General features: G+C 43.1%; 1 protein-coding gene across 1 annotated transcript in view; it reads right to left on the bottom strand.

Moving 5' to 3' along the window:
• Window positions 1–26,498, bottom strand: part of LOC142663105 (zona pellucida sperm-binding protein 1-like) — a 47,215-nt gene that overhangs the window by 4,158 nt on the left and 16,559 nt on the right. Inside the window, exons 2-8 of the mRNA XM_075841405.1 lie at window positions 8,142–8,263; window positions 7,636–8,059; window positions 7,414–7,557; window positions 4,521–4,696; window positions 4,350–4,447; window positions 3,060–3,178; window positions 346–535 (exon numbers count right to left, since the gene is read on the bottom strand). Coding sequence (XP_075697520.1) covers window positions 346–535; window positions 3,060–3,178; window positions 4,350–4,447; window positions 4,521–4,696; window positions 7,414–7,557; window positions 7,636–8,059; window positions 8,142–8,263 — 1,273 coding nt within the window. The remainder of the gene's footprint in view (window positions 1–345; window positions 536–3,059; window positions 3,179–4,349; window positions 4,448–4,520; window positions 4,697–7,413; window positions 7,558–7,635; window positions 8,060–8,141; window positions 8,264–26,498) is intronic.

Here is a 26,498-nt window from a genome sequence, read left to right as displayed (position 1 = left end):
GCTGTTCTTCTGGGTCATTAGACGTGTTACGCTAAGGTGAAACCGGCCTAAAGATGGCAATCCGAACAGGACTTCAGGACATGCTCTTTATTTCCCCTTTCTTACATTTTTGACTACAAAAACCTCTCACTTTGAGGCCACAAGAAGCCACTAAAAAATAGGAAGTTTTTAATAACTCAAGTCGTCCCTTTTTGTAACTTTTGCCAACATCCTGTTGAATGGATCCACCAGTTTACGTCTTAAAGTTTACACAATATATATAAAAAAGCCACTAATACATGCCATGATCTTCATACACAACCTCATCGTACCAGGGAATGTCCAGATAACCATTTGGTGACTCACCCGTCATGTATAACAGGCCAACGCAAAGTAGATGCTGTATCCATGCTTGGGGCTCCCCAGCAGGAGTGGAGGCGGAGGTGCAGCCTGGGATCAGAGGGTTGTAAAAGTCTGGCCTCTAAGAACACAAGATCCCGAAGTAGAATCTGGACCGGAAAATCCTCGGAGTCGTAGAATGAGGAAAACGATGAACCTGCAGCAGGGAATTCGATACAAGGGGTTTTACTTAAATACTTGATACCATTGTGTGATTTCTACCTAATACATGGAAAATGGTTATGGGTGGAAATATGAGGTCATCTCTCTAAACCACCAGTATAAAACCAAAAGTATGTGGACACCTCATCACACCTAGTCAGAACCCCACTTATCAGATGTTGATGGCCTATCCGGAGGACAGGCCATCAATTTATTTTCACTGGAATAACTAACCACCATTATCTGGAAAGAGGGGGCCAAACCCTTGAAAACAGCGGCAAACCATTATCCCTCCCCAACGAGATGTTACAGTAGTCGCTATGCACATTAAGTAGACCATAAAACCTGAGCCGCTTCACAAACTTGGGCCCCCCTTCCCCACCGCCGCTCTGCCGTGTCTATAGTGACCACCTTTCTGTGCGAGCATTGACAAACTGATGTTACGATTCCTCTTTTCAAAGGGCTGTGTCCCTACATACAGAGTCTACAACCATCACTGACTATCAGGCCGTGTAGGGACAGATCCTCTTGACAATGGGAATTGTAACGCATTTGTCTATTAGACCTGGGTACACAGACTTTGTGGAATACAAGGATTTCCTACAACAGACATGTCAGGAGAGCACAGATCCCCTATAGATCCAGTGACTCACAGGTGACATCTCTGATGGAGAAGAACAAACTACTCCCATCTGATACTTATGGTGACCTCCTCATGAGATCTTTACTCATCGCTTCTGCAGCCATTTCCAGCCTCTATAGAAACACAAAAATTCAGAAACCAAGGCCATACATTAAAGGGGTTTTCTGGGCACATACTGGTTTCTAACTCAAACTAATAAACTCAGACCCCAGACCTTTTAAACTACTGCAGTCCCCAGAGCGGGCCCCCCCCTGTAAACACCACGCAGTCCCCAGAGCGGGCCCCCCCGTAAATACCACCCATCCCCCAGAGCAGGCGACCCCCCCCCCGTAAACACCACCCGTCCCCCAGAGCAGGCGACCCCCCCGTAAACACCACCCGTCCCCCAGAGCAGGCAACCCCCCCCCCCCCCCCGTAAACACCACCCGTCCCTTAGAGCAGACGACCCCCCCCTGTAAACACCACCCCTCCCCCAGAGCGGCCACCCCTCCTGTAAACACCACCCCCCTCAGAGCAGCCCCTCTAAATAGACCCCAGACCTGACCCCCTAAATGAATACAGACCCGACAACCTAAATAGTCCCCATAAACTAATAGACGCCTGACCAGACCCCTTAAATACAGACCCAAGACCCCTTAAACAAATCCATCCCCTCAGTCTTCTGTCTAGTCTTGCTGCTGTTCTAGGACGTGCAGGTCTCTAAACAGTAACAAGAACTGCAGACATAAGGTCGTGACCATACGTCTGCAGGTCCTCTGCATTGTGTATGTCCTGCAAGTTGTGTTGCGGTTCTTGCCGCGATTGGTGGCAAAAACATAACACTGCATTGTACTTAGCTGTTACTCCTGGAAACTTTACAATACCAGGTGACCGGGGCAGATCTAGAGGATCAGATACATCAGGTGCAGACTTGTGCATTTTATGACAGTGCCACGTGTAAAGTCTGAGCTCCAGTACTACCAATAATACTAGTAACTTGTATGGAGATGCGGCTGTGTGCTTGATTTTATGCACCTGTTAGCAACTCATTCAGGACAGGAGTCCACATACATGATACGGCCAAAAGTACAAACCATTTTATCTGAATTGTAGATCTTAGAGAGTGATCCAGTTATTAATGAAAATGGAGGCCCCACCAATGAGATATTTACCAATCATGAGAATGGGGGTCCTGAACTCCTAGAGCCTCCTTACTGCACCCCAGCAGTGAGGAGAAGTTTGAATGGAGCGGTGGTCAAGCACGCCCCCACCGCGCCATTCACTGTCTACACTTGGCTGTTTCCATCTCTCCCATAGACTGAATGGAGCGGCAGCACGCAAGCGCGATGACTATCTGGGGGTTCAAGACCCTGTTCACGATTGGTGGCGATCCCAGCAGTGGCGCTCCCAGTGTTTTAGAATTCACCTATCCACAGGATAGGTCATTTCTATTCTAGGAATGCCCTGTTAAGGCATCTTATAGATGTGACTGGCTCATGTGACCACCTCCCTCTTACGTTATGAGCGGCAAAAAGTTTAATTTTGGTATTCAAAACGTAACCAATTAAGTTTCATAGTTTGTAATGTGAAAGTCATACATGAAGTTAAAGCAAATTATTGGGGCAACCTTGGACAATCTGATCTCCCATTGTTAAGATTCTCAGATCCTCCAGGGCGGTCCCTAGCTTTTGAGGACCTAGCCCATGTGTGTATTACTACAGGGAAGTGAACGGCTAGCAGGAGTTTCCCAGAAATAACCACTGATCGCTGGGAGTCCCAGGACCTAGAGTGATCAGCAGGGCAGCTCGGTGTAATAAATCCTTTAAATGGCAATTAAATTCATGGATGATCAGATAAAATGGAAATTCTGCTGTCCTTGTGGCCGGGGTCTAGTCACCTTTAGATATGCGCAGCTCCACACTTAGAACTCCAGTACTGATCACACTCGGGGGCTCCGGGGCCAGTACCACCAGAGAGACTTTTGACAAGGTGTTAGATAGGCAGCGAGTCACAACCCTGAAAGATGTCAAAAAATAATTACCATGGGCAAATAAACTGCACGTGACTGAAAGCAATCCGATTGAAGACCATGTTAGGGCCTGTTCACATCTTTTTCCCTTCCGGAGGAGTCTCGACATACTGTACCTGCAACGGAAGGTGGCAGTCTTATCTAAGAATAGAGTCCTACAGTGGGACATGTTGCCTGCACTCCTCGGACGCAGCGCTGATATAAGTGCTGTTCACGGTAAAGCCGGACTTCACTATCTACATATGGACAGTTATTTCAGGGGCTTCTCCAGTTCGAGTCCCCGGGCAAACTGCTGCCAACGCTCTGGCGAGGCCTCTGAAAGCACTGACCATATATTGACTGATGTCAGGGGGTCCCCAGGGCTGAAATACCGGCCCTGAGTGCTACCGGATGCCCATCCCAGAGATCATGGGGAAGCTTCCTGATGTATATGTTTAAAATACCTGCAACCATTGCCGTACAGTCACATCTGTCACACATGGGCTACCACGTAAAAAAAAAATTTGAAAAATACATACCGCGCTGAACGCGTTTTTGCGCCATCCCTCAGGATCGAATATGGTAGTTTAATAATTCATTTCTTAAAAAAACTTTCATGCCAAATACCCACTCGACAGAGGCCAAAAGGACATTTGTCAGGCCAACGGTGCCCTAGTGTATATGTTGGGAGCGTTTCCTTATGTACACGCTAAACGAAAGGTAAAAACCTGATGTGAACAGGCCCTAACTCTGAGTCATCCAGCTTTCCCAGACTGCAGAACGGCAAAGCTGGATAATGTCAAATACTCTGACCCCACACGGCTGCATATCTAGGAAGATTTGAGAAGGCCGAGCAAAGACACAAGTCTGAGCGCACCAAGGGGTTAATTAAGAATCTATAAAGTTTTACATCTTTCATTTTCAAGTCTTTGGAACCAAAAAAAACACAAAAACTAGATTTTTAAGGAGGACATTTAACCCTTCACCTGCCTACACCTCAACGAAACCTTCTCAAGCAGCTCTGTGGGAATTGGGAAGCGCCCGTACATAAAACGTTAGCAGTGGCCTCCAAGCTGTAGCAAGACTACAACTCCCAACATCCGACAGCTCCAGGTTGGAGAACTCCGAGATGGGCTACATCACCTGTAATTTGGTACCACATTCTGGCCCGGCGCTTACGTGAGGCTGCTGTCTCGTGTGATCGATCCTAAAGAGGAGACGAGAACATCGGGCCTTGCAGTTAGAGACAGTTCATACACTAGACGTCCTTGGAGAAACTGAAAGACAGACTGGTTCAGCAGTCTCAAAGCGAGAGGACTTATAAAAAGAGTCTACATAATATCTGCTCACCCGGCGGGCGCTGCATGACGATAGTTGACCATTAAATTCAAGGAAATCTCCTAAAATTGTAGGGGAGGGACAAGCGCCAGGGCCCAGAACAACCGAAGATAATTGTAGTGGAGGGCTGGTTATATATCGAGACAAGATCAGTCGGAAAAGTCCATCAGGTAGGCAGTGAACGGTTACTGAAAGAAATAAGGGACTCAATCACATCCTATCCCATTTCTACAATAATAGTCAACAGCTTGGCTCTTGATCTCCTAGATGTAATTGGTGTCAAGAAGCCGCAATACAGTAATTGTTTTAGGTCACTTGGTAACCTACAAATAAAATACTTCCATGTTGCCTCTACTCTATCAATGTTGCTTCCCTGGTCATGCCCTTCGGCCCACCGCGTATGCTTGGGTTAGTACACAGGGGTAAGACTTCAATGTAACCCCCCACATGCTCTATGGGAGCTAGAAAAACCAACGCTTTCTTTTAGGGCTTCCAGTCATTTCAATAGAGTTAGCCGTTTGGCACAGTGTGGGAGTAATCAGAATTCATCCCTTCGCGACATCCGCCGACATACTCTGCTGCTCGAATTACAGCCCGTGCCATATACAGTGTCAAATGTTCCAAACCTGCCTGCAACGACGGATCGAGACAACTAAGCAGTTACCGTTCTGTCCCCCAATTCCCCCCCCCCTCCGCAACAGAATCGAAGGGTGCCAAATGGATGAAGATAAGAACGACTTTATTGATCCCCAAAGGGAAATAGTCACAGAATGCTCCCGAACAAAACCACCACCACGTATACCGGACAGTCCACCAACAAGTGGTGACCGTATAAATAGGAATATAATGTCGAAAGTTACGCCCCGACTTCGCCGTTGGCAGGAAAGACGTCCTTTACCTTCCTTCGAGAACATAAACTGAATATAGCGACAACTAAACGAACGGTCGACATTTCAAAGTTAAATAGCGGACGCTGGGGACGCGCAACAAGTCGATATAACGTTATTAAAATCCTTTTATCAGCCACAACACTGAGCGGGTCAGTCGCACGTCCAGCGCTGCTCGCCTTCCGAATCAACTTGTTTAACCATATCCATAACTCTCGCGTTGTCGTACCAGCACAACACTGCGAATAGTATTAGGCTATGACCACATCTGCGTCAGGGCTCCGTTCAGTCAGAGCTTTCCGTCAGAACGGAGCCCTGACCGACAAGCTGGGAAAGGGGGGGGGGAATAAATAAATCAGAGTGTAAGTCTGACAGAATGTCCTGGCACTTCGTATTCGCACACTTTGATTTTAATCCCGTAAGAGTTTATTTCCGCCCAAACCTCCGTTATTAGATAACAACCGCGCTAATTCCATCCTGTACGATTCTCTCCTTTAACTTTACACGTTATGTCTGTACATTAATCACCACTTCATCATGTGACCTGAACGCCTGTTCTTTCTGGTATAAAACACCTTACAAATCTTTACCGATCCACAGTTTGTTTTGGGGTAGCACTTCGCCCGTTTAGTAGGGACGATATTATCTGTGCAAAATTTAAAGGGGTTTTCCCATCCTGGACATTTATGGCCTACCCACAGGATATACCATAAATGTCCAATAGAAGCGGGTCCCACCCCTGGTACCTGTACCCATCTCTAGAATGGGGTCCTTTAAAGCCCGCTCTCTCTCGGCTCCGCTTCCTGGTTAGGTCGTCAGGAGTTACAGAAACAGCAGAGTGCTCACTTAGCTACCCTAACTCCCATAGAAGTGAATGCCAGTTACTGAAATAGCGTAGCACGGTGAGTCACAATGATTCCGGAACCCGGTAGCTACGGAAACAGCATAGCTCGCCGTACTACGCTGGTTTCAGAACTCATTCACTTCAGTGATCGTAACGGAAACCACGTTGCTCCGGAGCCTCGGCTGTTTCTATAACTCCCGACCACCTAACCAGGATGTGGGCGGGAGGCAGCGGGAGCCGGGTAAGCTAGAACGGGGCTTAGGAGGCCCTATTCTATTCTAGAGATAAGTGCAGATCCCAAAGGTAGGACCCGCACCGATTGGACTTTGATGGCATTTCCTGTTGAACATTTATATAAAACATTAAACAAAAAAAACTTTTCCCATTCTTCACAAAAAACTACGTAAGCAATAAAGTGTAAACCTAAGTGGCAACACCGGATGCTTACAAGTCAGAACTGTTAAAATACAATGTTATTTGATCTGTCGGGTGAACATCGTAGGAAAAAAATAAAATCAATGCCAGAAATGGCGTTTTTCTAGGTCCCTTCGCTTCACCAAAAAAAAACACAAAAAAAAAAACCTAAAAAGTGGTCAAATAGCGTAATGCAGCCCCAAAACGGTACCAATAAAAAACTACAGCTCATGCCGAGAGAAACCAGCCCTCATCACCACATCAAGGGAATAAAAACGTTCTTAGTCTCAGAATATGGAGACAACTTTTTTTTACAAAGTACGAAGAGAAAAAAAACCACTATATGGCGAAGACCAATTTATAATCTTATCGACCTGTAGAATAAAGTTATTTTTTTCTACCACACAACGCAGTTTAAATAAAAAAAAATTTAAATTAAATCTATGGCGGAAATTGATTTTTTTTCCACCCCACAAAATAAAGTATAAAAGTTTCTCAGCACATTATATGGTCCATCAACTCAACGAGTTACAACTTGTCCCGCAGAAAAACAAAAAAAAAAACGGTCGACCGAAAAAATAGTTATGGCTCGTGACAATGGAAAAGCACAAATGAGAAAAACTTGCTTTGTCTCCAATAATTTAATATATTCGTATTCTTAAGCCCCCCCCCCCCCCCCCCCAAGACACTACACTAGAAGAGGCTGATAGTTTTAGGATCGCTGTAGTCAAAACTTCTATAGAACCAACTCATTACTCACCAGTGTGTCCATAGTAGCAGGAATTGTTGGGATCTGTAGGGTCACGGCAGCACCGGTAATCTAAACAAGTGTCACGCGAGACCGTGGTATTCAGACAGCTTATCCGTCCAGTTGGAACTCTACACTGCGCAGGCGTCAACAAATCTGTGATAAGAAAATGGTTAGAAGAATAAGGTGATCACTACAGGTTAGACAGATATCGGGCAGTAGGTTGAATAGTACCTGAAGGCTTCGTGGCTGGTACTATATCCGTAGACCTCGGTGTAGAGACTTCCTGTGGCGACTCTTGAGTCTGGTGGTAAGGTCGGGATACCACGTCTTTGGCGGTACCTACCACCTTGATTTTAAAGTCTACTGTTGGTCGTGGTGTAACTTTGCCGCCATGGGCTCCACTGGTTGTTGTGCGGGGGTCAGGTTTAATTGTAGGTTTTTCTAAAGGGAACCTGGTTCTAGTAGGACTTCCAGTTTCATACTGTGTAGGTTTCCAAGGATGGCCAGTAGTAAGCGTCGTCCTTTTTGTACTACGGGGTCTGGGCGTATGATGCATTCCTCTTGGAATTATTTTTTTGGGCTTTGGGCAAATTAGATCCAGGTCTTCAGATTTTGTATGACCAACCAGTCTCACGCGGAGAAGCCACGTGCCTTCCTACAGGGTGAACAAAGGCCAAAACTTTAAGGGGTTGTAGCACTTCATTTCTGTATTTTATTTTTATTACAGTTTAACCCACCTTCAGAACGGATAGGCATACTGTGTAAGGAGAGTAAAATATGCCTTCTCCTTTTGGACCTCGTGTTGAGAGGAGACATTTTGCGAGACAACCTTGTAGGTCATATCCCATACCAAACTCATCTGTAGAGAAAAAGAAACAGATAGAAAGCAAATTCTCTGACCTTGCCATCTAGGCACCCTATATGGAGGTCATATCCCTGACACAACCATCTAGGCACCCTATATGGAGGGCATATCCCTGACAGTCATCTAGGCACCCTATATGGAGGGCATATCCCTGACCCCGCGATCTAGGCACCCTATATGGAGGGCATATCCCTGACACCGCCATCTAGGCACCCTATATGGAGGGCATATCCCTGACACCGCCATCTAGGCACCCTATATGGAGGGCATATCCCTGACACTGCCATCTAGGCACCCTATATGGAGGGCATATCCCTGACACCGCCATCTAGGCACCCTATATGGAGGGCTGATCCCTGACACAGCCATCTAGGCACCCTATATGGAGGGCATATCCCTGACACCGCCATCTAGGCACCCTATATGGAGGGCATATCCCTGACACCGCCATCTAGGCACCCTATATGGAGGGCATATCCCTGACACCGCCATCTAGGCACCCTATATGGAGGGCATATCCCTGACACCGCCATCTAGGCACCCTATATGGAGGGCATATCCCTGACACCGCCATCTAGGCACCCTATATGGAGGGCATATCCCTGACACCGCCATCTAGGCACCCTATATGGAGGGCATATCCCTGACACCGCCATCTAGGCACCCTATATGGAGGGCATATCCCTGACACCGCCATCTAGGCACCCTATATGGAGGGCATATCCCTGACACCGCCATCTAGGCACCCTATATGGAGGGCATATCCCTGACACCGCCATCTAGGCACCCTATATGGAGGGCATATCCCTGACACCGCCATCTAGGCACCCTATATGGAGGGCATATCCCTGACACAGCAACCTAGGTGTCCTACAAATGTGTCCTCACTAAACTTGAAACCCAACATAGCACGAGATGATAATGTTTATACAGGATTTTTTATATGGTGGTTTAAGATGCCACCCGTAAATATACTTTACTGTATGGCACAAGATTATATTGTATTGGTATCATGACGAATTGTAGAACTTAACGCAACTAAAGAAAAGTTGGGGGTGGACACATCTGTAAACGGATAAACCAGACACTGCCATCTAGGTGAAAAGTTTAGAGGGAAAACTCACCACTATGGAACGCAAACTACATCGCGCCCGCACTGAGTCTGACCAGTCCCTGTGGTAACCGGGGCCTACGTAGTTTGATGGGAGCTTGTATAAATTCACCAGTTACTACAGTAACTCCTCCATATACTCGCCCTCCTTGCTCTGGAGTCTGGTCCTCTTCGGCTCCAGGCACAGCACTGGGTCCCGACGCCTTTGATCATCAGGACATTGTATGCACGGCGCACCTAACCAGGGCCAGCCTTTGGGGTGTACGACCTGTACCATCACACAGGTCGCATCACTCCAGCAGGTGGAAGGGGGCGCTGGCTCCCTTCCCGATTGTGAAGCACCTGGGGCCAGTGGCCCTGCAGCTGCCTTTACGCCCCGATGCTCCTTCTCTGCTCAGTGCTGGTACTGCCACTGTAGCAGCCGTAGAGGCTGCTAGCGACACCACCGGGCAAGATGGCGCCTGAAAGAATTTTGGGGCAGATTGTACAAAAAAAGCTGTGTGAACATACCCCAAGGGTATGTTCACACGCTAAAGTAAAAACGGCTGTAAAAAACAGTGCGGTTTTCAAGGGAGCGCCTGATTTTCAGCCGTTTTTAAAGTAAACATTTTTTTGATGCTTTTTTGGAGTGATTTTTCTATTGATCATGAAAAACAGCTCCAAAAAACCTCAAGTATTGACACGCCCCTTCTTACATGTCGAACCGCCGCGTATAAACAAGCCGTACCAAATGCAGTTTCCCATTGAAGTCAATGGACAGATGTTTGCAAGTGCTCAAATTAGGTTTTTTTCAGGTGTTTATACCCCAAAATAGGCCTGAAAACACTGTGTGAACATACTCCAAGATTGAGATGCTGGTTTTTAGCCATTGCCATTGTCTCTAAACAAGTTTTGGTAGGGGGGGTCCTGAGGAAATTTTAATATTCCAGAGGTGCCTCGAGTCTTAGAAAGGTTGGGAAACCCTGTACTAGGCTACAAGATCACGCCGACCTACACAAGGATCCTGTCTGCATTGTGGCGCAGCTCCATTTGTCATGGGAACGGTACCTAGGGGAGTACAAATTTGTTTTGTTTGGGGGTGTACTAAAAAGGGGAGGTAGGGGGGGCTGTATGGCACCATCTACAGTAGGGGGGCTGTACGGCACCATCTACAATGGGGAGGAAGGGGGGGCTGTACGGCACCATCTACAATGGGGAGGAAGGGGGGGCTGTACGGCACCATCTACAGTAGGGGGGCTGTACGGCACCATCTACAATGGGGAGCTGTCTACAAGGGGAGGTAGGGGGCTGTATGGCAGAATCCACAAGAGGGGGCTGTGTGTGGCACCCAGGGGATGGGAAGGGGGACATTATACTATGGAGGACACTAAAGAGGGTATTATATTTTTTTACGGGGAATTGTTTTTATGAAAGAAAATTTTGTACGGGGCACCAACTATTGCAAGCCTGGCCCTACATCTAACGTCCTGATGCTCAGCAGTGTCAAGACCCAGCACTCGGCCCGGAGATTAGGAGAACCTGACTTCGATAAAGGGCCTTTGCAAACCGTATTGCACATTATCAAATTGGATATGGACTGCCGAGTCCCGTATTTAAAGGGATAGCCTCCGAAACTGCAAATGTCAACTATCTACACGATAGATAATTGTCCGATAGCTGGAAGCTTGACGACTACTGGGACCCCCCGCCCCCCCCCCGGCCGCAAGACCAGAGGTACTGAACCGACAGATCCTCCTCACCGCACCCCCTGCAGTAATGAGCTTTAATAGAGCTGCGGCCAAGCAATCGCAATGCCACTCCCTTCACTGTCTACGGGAATAGAAAAACAAAGAAAAATAGCAGAACGCATGATCAACCGCAACGCCACAAATTCTGCCTCACTGAAAGATACAGGGTCAAAAGCCAGGGTAACACCCCCACATCGTGACCGAACCATAACCCCACACTAAAACCCGAATACCCCCATACTGATACAGAATACCGCCACAAATAACCAAAGTGACTGAATACCTTCATATGGTTAATAAATAATACCGCCACACCATAACCACATAGTGACTGACTAATACCCCCATACTGTTACTGAATAATACCACCACACCATAACCACATAGTGACTGAATAATACCACCATACTGTTACTGAATAATACCGCCACACCATAACCACATAGTGACTGAATAATACCACCATACCATAACCACATAGTGACTGAATAATACCCCCATACTGTTACTGAATAATACTCCCATACTGTTACTGAATAATACCGCCACACCATAACCACATAGTGACTGACTAATACCCTCATACTGTTACTGACTAATACCTCCACACCATAACCACATAGTGACTGACTAATACCCCCATACTGTTACTGCATAATACCTCCACACCATAACCACATAGTGACTGAATAATACCCCCATACTGTTACTGACTAATACCTCCACACCATAACCACATAGTGACTGAATACCCCCATACTGATACAGAATACCGCCACAAATAACCAAAGTGACTGAATACCTTCATATGGTTAATAAATAATACCGCCACACCATAACCACATAGTGACTGACTAATACCCCCATACTGTTACTGAATAATACCACCACACCATAACCACATAGTGACTGAATAATACCCCCATACTGTTACTGACTAATACCACCACACCATAACCACATAGTGACTGACTAATACCCCCATACTGTTACTGCATAATACCTCCACACCATAACCACATAGTGACTGAATAATACCCCCATACTGTTACTGACTAATACCTCCACACCATAACCACATAGTGACTGAATACCCCCATACTGATACAGAATACCGCCACAAATAACCAAAGTGACTGAATACCTTCATATGGTTAATAAATAATACCGCCACACCATAACCACATAGTGACTGACTAATACCCCCATACTGTTACTGAATAATACCTCCACACCATAACCACATAGTGACTGACTAATACCCCCATACTGTTACTGAATAATACCTCCACACCATAACGACATAGTGACTGAATAATACCGCCATACTGTTACTGAATAATACCACCACACCATTACCACATAGTGACTGACTAATACCACCATACTGTTACTGAATAATACCACCACACCATAACCACATAGTGACTGACTAATACCACCATACGGTTACTGAATAATACCACCACACCATAACCATATAGTGACTGAATAATACCCCCATACTGTTACTGAATAATACCGCCACACCATAACCACATAGTGACTGAATAATACCCCCATACTGTTACTGAGTAATACCACCACACCATAACCACATAGTGACTGAATAATACCCCCATAATATGACTGAATAATACCGTCACACCATAACCACATAGTGACTGAATAATACCCCCATACTGTTACTGAATAATACCACCACACCATAACCACATAGTGACTGAATAATACCCCCATACTGTTACTGAATAATACCCCCACACAATAACCACATAGTGACTGACTAATACCCCCATACTGTTACTGAATAATACCTCCACACCATAACCACATAGTGACTGAATAATACCCCCATACTGTTACTGAATAATACCTCCACACCATAACCACATAGTGACTGAATAATACCCCCATACTGTTACTGAATAATACCACCACACCATAACCACATAGTGACTGACTAATACCCCCATACTGTTACTGAATAATACCTCCACATCATAACCACAGTGACTGACTAATACCCCCATACTGTTACTGAATAATACCACCACACCATAACCACATAGTGACTGACTAATACCCCCATACTGTTACTGAATAATACCACCACACCATAACCACATAGTGACTGACTAATACCCCCATACTGTTACTGAATAATACCTCCACACCATAACTACATAGTGACTGACTAATACCCCCATACTGTTACTGAATAATACCTCCACACCATAACCACATAGTGACTGACTAATACCACCATACTGTTACTGAATAATACCACCACACCATAACCACATAGTGACTGACTAATACCACCATACGGTTACTGAATAATACCACCACACCATAACCATATAGTGACTGAATAATACCCCCATACTGTTACTGAATACCCCCACACCATAACCACATAGTGACTGACTAATACCCCCATACTGTTACTGAATAATACCACCACACCATAACCACATAGTGACTGAATAATACCCCCATACTGTTACTGAATAATACCTCCACATCATAACCACAGTGACTGAATAATACCCCCATACTGTTACTGAGTAATACCACCACACCATAACCACATAGTGACTGAATAATACCCCCATACTATGACTGAATAATACCGTCACACCATAACCACATAGTGACTGAATAATACCCCCATACTATGACTGAATAATACCTCCACACCATAACCACATAGTGACTGAATAATACCACCATACTGTTACTGAATAATACCTCCACACCATAACCACAGTGACTGAATAATACCCCCATACTGTTACTGAATAATACCGCCACACCATAACCACATAGTGACTGAATACCCCCATACTGTTACTGAATAATACCTCCACATCATAACCACATAGTGACTGAATAATACCCCATACTGTTACTGAATAATACCGCCACACCATAACCACATAGTGACTGAATAATACCCCCATACTGTTACTGAATAATACCGCCACACCATAACCACATAGTGACTGAATAATACCCCCATACTGTTACTGAATAATACCACCACACCATAACCATATAGTGACTGAATACCCCCATACTGTTACTGAATAATACCACCACACCATAACCACATAGTGACTGAATAATACCCCCATACTGTTACTGACTAATACCTCCACACCATAACCACATAGTGACTGAATAATACCCCCATACTGTTACTGACTAATACCACCACACCATAACCACATAGTGACTGAATAATACCACCATACTGTTACTGACTAATACCACCACACCATAACCACATAGTGACTGACTAATACCCCATACTGTTACTGAATAATACCACCACACCATAACCACATAGTGACTGAATAATACCACCACACCATAACCACATAGTGACTGACTAATACCCCCATACTGTTACTGAATAATACCTCCACACCATAACCACATAGTGACTGAATAATACCCCCATACTGTTACTGACTAATACCACCACACCATAACCACATAGTGACTGAATAATACCCCATACTGTTACTGAATAATACCACCACACCATAACCACAGTGACTGAATAATACCCCCATACTGTTACTGAATACCCCCATACTGTTACTGAATAATACCACCACACCATAACCACATAGTGACTGAATAATACCCCATACGGTTACTGAATAATACCACCACACCATAACCACATAGTGACTGAATAATACCCCCATACTGTTACTGAATAATACCCCCACACCATAACCACATAGTGACTACTACCCCCATACTGTTACTGAATAATACCGCCACACCATAACCACATAGTGACTGAATACCCCCATACTGTTACTGAATACCACCACACCATAACCACATAGTGACTGAATAATACCCCCATACTGTTACTGAATAATACCACCACACCATAACCACATAGTGACTGACTAATACCCCCATACTGTTACTGAATAATACCACCACACCATAACCGCATAATGACTGAATACCCCCAGACTGTTACTGAATAATACCACACCATAACCACATAGTGACTGACTAATACCACCATACTGTTACTGACTAATACCTCCACACCATAACCACATAGTGACTGAATAATACCCCCATACTGTTACTGACTAATACCACCACACCATAACCACATAGTGACTGAATAATACCACCATACTGTTACTGAATAATACCTCCACACCAAAACCACATAGTGACTGAATACCCCCACACCATAACCACATAGTGACTAAATAATACCCCCATACTGTTACTAAATAATACCTCCACACCATAACCACATAGTGACTGACTAATACCACCATACTGTTACTGAATAATACCGCCACACCATAACCACATAGTGACTGACTAATACCCCCATACTGGTACTGAATAATACCACCACACCATAACCACATAGTGACTGAATAATACCACCATACTGTTACTGAATAATACCACCACACCATAACCACATAGTGACTGAATAATACCCCCATATTGTTACTGAATAATAGCTCCACACCATAACCACATAGTGACTGACTAATACCCCCATACTGTTACTGAATAATACCTCCACACCATAACCACATAGTGACTGACTAATACCCCCATACTGTTACTGAATAATACCCCCACACCATAACCACATAGTGACTGAATAATACCCCCATACTGTTACTGAATAATACCCCCACACCATAACCACATAGTGACTGAATAATACCACCATACTGTTACTGAATAATACCACCACACCATAACCATGTAGTGACTGAATAATACCACCATACTGTTACTGAACAATACCCCCATACTGTTACTGAACAAAACCCCCATACTGTTACTGAATAATACCACCATACTGTTACTGAATAATACCACCACACCATAACCACATAGTGACTGACTAATACCCCCATACTGTTACTGAATACCACCACACCATAATCACATAGTGACTGAATAATGCCACCATACTGTTACTGAATAATACCGCCACACCATAACCACATAGTGACTGACTAATACCACCATACTGGTACTGAATAATACCGCCACACCATAACCACATAGTGACTGACTAATACCTCCATACTGTTACTGAATAATACCTCCACACCATAACCACATAGTGACTGAATAATACCCCCATACTGTTACTGAATAATACCACCACACCATAACCACATAGTGACTGACTAATACCCCATACTGTTACTGAATAATACCACCACACCATAACCAGTGACTGAATAATACCCCCATACTGTTACTGAATAATACCACCACACCATAACCACATAGTGACTGAATACCCCCATAATGTTACTGAATAATACCGCCACACCATAACCACATAGTGACTGACTAATACCCCCATACTGTTACTGAATAATACCTCCACACCATAACCACATAGTGACTGAATAATACCCCCATACTGTTACTGAATAATACCTCCACACCATAACCACATAGTGACTGACTAATACCTCCATACTGTTACTGACTAATACATCCACACCATAACCACATAGTGACTGACTAATACCGCCATACTGTTACTGAATAATACCCCCACACCATAACCACAGTGACTGAATAATACCACCATACTGTTACTGACTAATACCTCCACACCATAACCACATAGTGACTGAATACCCCCATACTGTTACTGAATAATACCGCCACACCATAACCACATAGTGACTGACTAATACCCCCATACTGTTACTGAATAATACCTCCATACCATAACCACATAGTGACTGAATACCCCCATACTGTTACTGAATAATACCACCACACCATTACCACATAGTGACTGAATAATACCCCCATACTGTTACTGAATAATACCACCACACCATAACCACATAGTGACTGAATAATACCCCATACTGTTACTGAATAATACCTCCACACCATAACCACATAGTGACTGAATAATACCCCCATACTGTTACTGAATAATACCACCACACCATAACCACATAGTGACTGAATAATACCCCCATACTGTTACTGAATAATACCTCCACACCATAACCACATAGTGACTGAATAATACCCCCATACTGTTACTGAATAATACCTCCACACCATAACCACATAGTGACTGAATAATACCACCATACTGTTACTGAATACCCCCACACAATAACCACATAGTGACTGACTAATACCCCCATACTGTTACTGAATACCCCCACACCATAACCACATAGTGACTGAATAATACCCCCATACTGTTACTGAATAATACCTCCACACAATAACCACATAATGACTGAATAATACCTCCATACTGTTACTGAATAATACCTCCACACCATAACCACATAGTGACTGAATAATACCGCCATACTGTTACTGAATAATACCCCCACACCATAACCACATAGTGACTGAATAATACCACCATACTGTTACTGACTAATACCTCCACACCATAATCACATAGTGACTGAATAACACCCCCATACTGTTACTGAATAATACCCCCACACCATAACCACATAGTGACTGACTAATACCACCATACTGTTACTGACTAATACCTCCACACCATAACCACATAGTGACTGACTAATACCCCCATACTGTTACTGAATAATACCTCCACACCATAACCACATAGTGACTGAATAATACCCCCATACTGTTACTGAATAATAGCGCAACACACCATAACCACATAGTGACTGACTAATACCCCCATACTGTTACTGAATAATACCTCCATACCATAACCACATAGTGACTGAATAATACCACCATACTGTTACTGAATAATACCTCCACACCATAATCACATAGTGACTGAATAATACCCCCATACGGTTACTGAATAATACCCCCACACCATAACCACATAGTGACTGAGTAATACCCCCATACTGTTACTGAATAATACCCCCATACTGTTACTGACTAATACCTCCACACTATAACCACATAGTGACTGACTAATACCCCCATACTGTTACTGAATAATACCACCACACCATAACCACATAGTGACTGAATAATACCACCATACTGTTACTGAATAATACCACCACACCATAATCACATAGTGACTGAATAATACCACCATACTGTTACTGAGTAATACCTCCACACCATGACCACATAGTGACTGAATAATACCCCCATACTGTTACTGAGTAATACCACCACACCATAACCACATAGTGACTGAATAATACCCCCATACTGTTACTGAATAATACCTCCACACCATAACCACATAGTGACTGAATACCCCCATACTGTTACTGAATAATACCGCCACACCATAACCACATAGTGACTGAATAATACCCCCATACTGTTACTGAATAATACCTCCATACCATAACCACATAGTGACTGAATAATACCACCATACTGTTACTGAATAATACCACCACACCATTACCACATAGTGACTGAATAATACCCCCATACTGTTACTGAATACCACCACACCATAACCACATAGTGACTGAATAATACCCCATACTGTTACTGAATAATACCTCCACACCATAACCACAGTGACTGAATAATACCCCCATACTGTTACTGAATAATACCACCACACCATAACCACATAGTGACTGAATAATACCCCCATACTGTTACTGAATAATACCTCCACACCATAACCACATAGTGACTGAATAATACCACCATACTGTTACTGAATAATACCCCCACACAATAACCACATAGTGACTGACTAATACCCCCATACTGTTACTGAATAATACCCCCACACCATAACCACATAGTGACTGAATAATACCACCATACTGTTACTGACTAATACCTCCACACCATAATCACATAGTGACTGAATAATACCCCCATACTGTTACTGAATAATAGCCCCACACCATAAACACATAGTGACTGAATAATACCACCATACTGTTACTGACTAATACCTCCACACCATAATCACATAGTGACTGAATAATACCCCCATACTGTTACTGAATAATACCCCCACACCATAACCACATAGTGACTGAATAATACCCCCATACTGTTACTGAATAATACCGCCACACCATAACCACATAGTGACTGACTAATACCCCCATACTGTTACTGAATAATACCTCCATACCATAACCACATAGTGACTGAATAATACCACCATACTGTTACTGAATAATACCTCCACACCATAATCACATAGTGACTGAATACCCCCATACTGTTACTGAATAATACCCCCACACCATAACCACATAGTGACTGAATAATACCCCCATACTGTTACTGACTAATACCTCCACACCATAACCACATAAATACTGAGTAATACCCCCATACTGTTACTGACTAATACCTCCACACTATAACCACATAGTGACTGACTAATACCCCCATACTGTTACTGAATAATACCACCACACCATAACCAGTGACTGAATACCCCCATACTGTTTCTAAATACCCCCACACCATAACCACATAGTGACTGAATACTACCTCCATACTGTTACTGAATAATACCTCCACACCATGACCACATAGTGACTGAAAAATACCCCCATACTGTTACTGAATAATACCGCCATACTGTTACTGAATAATACCACCACACCATAACCACAGAGTGACTGAATACCCTCATACTGTTACTGAATAATACCACCACACCATAACCACATAGTGACTGAATACCCCCATACTGTTACTGAATAATACCCCAACACCATGACCACAGTGACTGAATAATACCCCCATACTGTTACTGAGTAATACCTCCACACCATGACCACATAGTGACTGAATAATACCCCCATACTGTTACTGAGTAATACCACCACACCATAACCACATAGTGACTGACTAATACCCCCACACCATAACCACATAGTGACTGAATAATACCTCTATACTGTTACTGAATAATACCTCCACACCATGACCACATAGTGACTGACTAATACCCCCATACTGTTACTGAATAATACCTCCACACCATAACCACATAGTGACTGAATAATACCCCCATACTGTTACTGAATAATACCACCACACCATAACCACATAGTGACTGAATAATACCCCCATACTGTTACTGAGTAATACCACCACACCATAACCACATAGTGACTGAATACCTCCATACTGTTCCTGAATAATACCTCTACACCATAACCACATAGTGACTGAATAATACCTCCATACTGTTACTGAGTAATACCACCACACCATAACCACATAGTGACTGAATAATACCTCCACACCATAACCACATAGTGACTGAATACCCACATACTGTTACGGAATAATACCTCCACACCATAACCACATAGTGACTGACTAATACCCCCATACTGTTACTGACTAATACCACCATACCATAACCACATAGTGACTGACTAATACCCCCATACTGTTACTGAATAATGCCACCACACCATAACCAGTGACTGAATAATACCCCCATACTGTTACTGACTAATACCTCCATACCATAACCACATAGTGACTGAATAATACCCCCATACTGTTACTGACTAATACCACCACACCATAACCACATAGTGACTGAATAATACCACCATACTGTTACTGAATAATACCACCACACCATAACCACAGTGACTGAATAATACCACCATACTGTTACTGAGTAATACCGCCACACCATAACCACATAGTGACTGACTAATACCCCCATACTGTTACTGAATAATACCACCACACCATAACCACATAGTGACTGAATAATACCCCCATACTGTTACTGAATAATACCACCACACCATAACCACATAGTGACTGAATAATACCCCCATACTGTTACCGACTAATACCGCCACACCATAACCAGTGACTGAATAATACCCCATACTGTTACTGAATAATACCCCCACACCATAACCACATAGTGACTGAATAATACCACCATACTGTTACTGAATAATACCACCACACCATAACCACAGTGACTGAATAATACCACCATACTGTTACTGAGTAATACCGCCACACCATAACCACATAGTGACTGACTAATACCCCCATACTGTTACTGAATAATACCTCCACACCATAACTACATAGTGACTAATACCCCCATACTGTTACTGAATAATACCCCCACACCATAACCACATAGTGACTGAATAATACCCCCATACTGTTACTGACTAATACCACCACACCATAACCACATAGTGACTGACTAATACCCCCATACTGTTACTGAATAATACCTCCACACCATAACCACATAGTGACTGACTAATACCCCATACTGTTACTGAATAATACCCCCACACCATAACCACATAGTGACTGAATAATACCCCCATACTGTTACTGACTAATACCCCCACACCATAACCACATAGTGACTGAATAATACCCCCATATTGTTACTGAATAATACCACCACACCATAACCACATAGTGACTGACTAATACCACCATACTGTTACTGAATAATACCTCCACACCATAACCACATAGTGACTGACTAATACCCCCATACTGTTACTGACTAATACCTCCACACCATAACCACATAGTGACTGAATAATACCCCCATACTGTTACTGAATAATACCTCCACACCATAACCACATAGTGACTGAATAATACCACCATACTGTTACTGAATACCACCACACCATAACCACATAGTGACTGAATAATACCCCCATACTGTTACTGAATAATACCACCACACCATAACCACATAGTGACTGAATAATACCCCCATACTGTTACTGAATAATACCCCAACACCATAACCACATAGTGACTGAATAATACCTCCACACCATAACCACATAGTGACTGAATACCCCCATACGGTTACTGAATAATACCACCACACCCTAACCACAGTGACTGACTAATATCCCCATACTGTTACTGACTAATACCTCCATACCATAACCACATAGTGACTGACTAATACCCTCATACTGTTACTGAATAATACCCCCATACTGTTACTAAATAATACCCCCACACCATAACCACATAGTGACTGAATAATACCTCCATACTGTTACTGAATAATACCTCCACACCATGACCACATAGTGACTGAATAATACCCCCATACTGTTACTGAATAATACTCCACACCATAACCACATAGTGACTGACTAATACCCCCATACTGTTACTAAATACCCCCACACCATAACCACATAGTGACTGACTAATACCCCCATACTGTTACTAAATACCCCCACACCATAACCACATAGTGACTGAATACCTCCATACTGTTACTGAATAATACCTCCACACCATAACCACATAGTGACTGAATAATACCTCCATACTGTTACTGAGTAATACCACCACACCATAACCACATAGTGACTGAATAATACCCCCATACTGTTACTGAATAATGCCACCACACCATAACCAGTGACTGAATAATACCCCCATACTGTTACTGAATAATACCGCCACACCATAACCACATAGTGACTGAATAATACCATACTGTTACTGAATAATACCACCACACCATAACCACATAGAGACTGACTAATACCCCCATACTGTTACTGAATAATACCCCCACACCATAACCACATAGTGACTTAATACCTCCATACTGTTACTGAATAATACCCCCACACCATAACCACATAGTGACTGAAAAATACCCCCATACTGTTACTGAATAATACCACCATACCATAACCACATAGTGACTGAATAATACCCCATACTGTTACTGACTAATACCACCACACCATAACCACATAGTGACTGACTAATACCCCCATACTGTTACTGAATAATACCACCACACCATAACCACATAGTGACTGAATAATACCACCATACTGTTACTGAATAATACCACCACACCATAACCACATAGTGACTGAATAATACCCCCATACTGTTACTGAATAATGCCACCACACCATAACCAGTGACTGAATACCCCCATACTGTTACTGACTAATACCTCCATACCATAACCACATAGTGACTGACTAATACCCCCATACTGTTACTGAATAATACCTCCACACCATAACCACGTAGTGACTGAATAATACCACCATACTGTTACTGAATAATACCCCCACACAATAACCACATAGTGACTGACTAATACCCCCATACTGTTACTGAATAATACCCCCACACCATAACCACATAGTGACTGAATAATACCCCCATACTGTTACTGAATAATACCTCCACACCATAACCACATAGTGACTGACTAATACCCCCATACTGTTACTGAATAATACCTCCACACCATAACCACATAGTGACTGAATAATACCCCCATACTGTTACTGACTAATACCACCATACCATAACCACATAGTGACTGACTAATACCCCCATACTGTTACTGAATAATGCCACCACACCATAACCAGTGACTGAATAATACCCCCATACTGTTACTGACTAATACCTCCACACCATAACCACATAGTGACTGAATAATACCCCCATACTGTTACTGAATAATACCTCCATACTGTTACTGACTAATACCTCCACACCATAACCACATAGTGACTGAATAATACCCCCATACTGTTACTGAATAATACCTCCACACCATAACCACATAGTGACTGAATAATACCACCATACTGTTACTGACTAATACCACCACACCATAACCACATAGTGACTGAATAATACCCCCATACTGTTACTGACTAATACCTCCACACCATAACCACATAGTGACTGACTAATACCACCATACTGTTACTGAATAATACCTCCACACCATAACCACATAGTGACTGACTAATACCCCCATACTGTTACTGACTAATACCTCCACACCATAACCATATAGTGACTGAATAATACCTCCATACTGTTACTGACTAATACCACCACACCATAACCACATAGTGACTGACTAATACCCCCATACTGTTACTGAATAATACCGCCACACCATAACCACATAGTGACTGACTAATACCCTCATACTATTACTGAATAATACCTCCACACCATAACCACAGTGACTGAATAATACCTCCATACGGTTACTGAATAATAGCCCCACATCATAACCACATAGTGACTGAATAATACCCCATACTGTTACTGAATAATACCACCACACCATTACCACATAGTGACTGACTAATACCCTCATACTATTACTGATAATACCCCCATACTGTTACTGAATAATACCTCCACACCATAACCACAGTGACTGAATAATACCACCATACTGTTACTGAATAATACCACCACACCATAACCACATAGTGACTGACTAATACCCCCATACTGTTACTGAATAATACCACCACACCATAACCACATAGTGACTGTATAATACCCCCATACTGTTACTGAATAATACCTCCACACCATAACCACAGTGACTGAATAATACCACCATACTGTTACTGAATAATACCACCACACCATAATCACATAGTGACTGAATAATACCCCCGTACTGTTACTGACTAATACTGCCACACCATAACCACATAGTGACTGACTAATACCACCATACTGTTACTGAATAATACCACCACACCATAACCACATAGTGACTGACTAATACCACCATACTGTTACTGAATAATACCACCACACCATAACCACATAGTGACTGACTAATACCACCATACTGTTACTGAATAATACCACCACACCATAACCACATAGTGACTGACTAATACCACCATACTGTTACTGACTAATACCACCACACCATAACCACATAGTGACTGAATAATACCCCCATACTGTTACTGAATAATACCACCACACCATAACCACATAGTGACTGACTAATACCACCATACTGTTACTGACTAATACCACCACACCATAACCACATAGTGACTGAATAATACCCCCATACTGTTACTGACTAATACCACCACACCATAACCACATAGTGACTGAATAATACCACCATACTGTTACTGAATAATACCTCCGCACCATAACCACATAGTGACTGAATAATACCACCATACTGTTACTGAATAATACCGCCACACCATAACCATATAGTGACTGAATAATACCCCCATACTGTTACTGACTAATACCCCCACACCATAACCACATAGTGACTGAATACCCCCATACTGTTACTGAATAATACCCCCATACTGTTACTGACTAATACCTCCACACCATAACCACATAGTGACTGAATAATACCCCCATACTGTTACTGACTAATACCTCCACACCATAACCACAGTGACTGAATAATACCACCATACTGTTACTGACTAATACCACCACACCATAACCACATAGTGACTGAATAATACCCCCATACTGTTACTGAATAATACCACCACACCATAACCACATAGTGACTGACTAATACCCCCATACTGTTACTGAATAATACCACCACACCATAACCACATAGTGACTGTATAATACCTCCATACTGTTACTGACTAATACCACCACACCATAACCACATAGTGACTGAATAATACCCCCATACTGTTACTGAATAATACCTCCACACCATAACCACATAGTGACTGAATAATACCCCCATACTGTTACTGAATAATACCACCACACCATAACCACATAGTGACTGACTAATACCCCCATACTGTTACTGAATAATACCTCCACACCATAACCACATAGTGACTGACTAATACCACCATACGGTTACTGAATAATACCACCACACCATAACCATATAGTGACTGAATAATACCCCCATACTGTTACTGAATAATACCCCCACACCATAACCACATAGTGACTGACTAATACCCCCATACTGTTACTGAATAATACCACCACACCATAACCACATAGTGACTGAATAATACCCCCATACTGTTACTGAATAATACCTCCACATCATAACCACAGTGACTGACTAATACCCCCATACTGTTACTGAGTAATACCACCACACCATAACCACATAGTGACTGAATAATACCCCCATACTGTTACTGAATAATACCCCCACACCATAACCACATAGTGACTGACTAATACCCCCATACTGTTACTGAATAATACCACCACACCATAACCACATAGTGACTGAATAATACCCCCATACTGTTACTGAATAATACCTCCACATCATAACCACAGTGACTGACTAATACCCCCATACTGTTACTGAGTAATACCACCACACCATAACCACATAGTGACTGAATAATACCCCCATACTGTTACTGAGTAATACCACCACACCATAACCACATAGTGACTGAATAATACCCCCATACTATGACTGAATAATACCGTCACACCATAACCACATAGTGACTGAATAATACCCCCATACTATGACTGAATAATACCTCCACACCATAACCACATAGTGACTGACTAATACCCCCATACTGTTACTGAATAATACCGC

Source organism: Rhinoderma darwinii, chromosome 11, assembly GCF_050947455.1.
Source record: "Rhinoderma darwinii isolate aRhiDar2 chromosome 11, aRhiDar2.hap1, whole genome shotgun sequence".
In the NCBI taxonomy this organism is placed as follows: domain Eukaryota; kingdom Metazoa; phylum Chordata; class Amphibia; order Anura; family Rhinodermatidae; genus Rhinoderma; species Rhinoderma darwinii.
The sequence above is the reverse complement of the archived record's forward strand: the minus strand, read 5'-3'. Positions and strand labels throughout refer to the sequence as shown.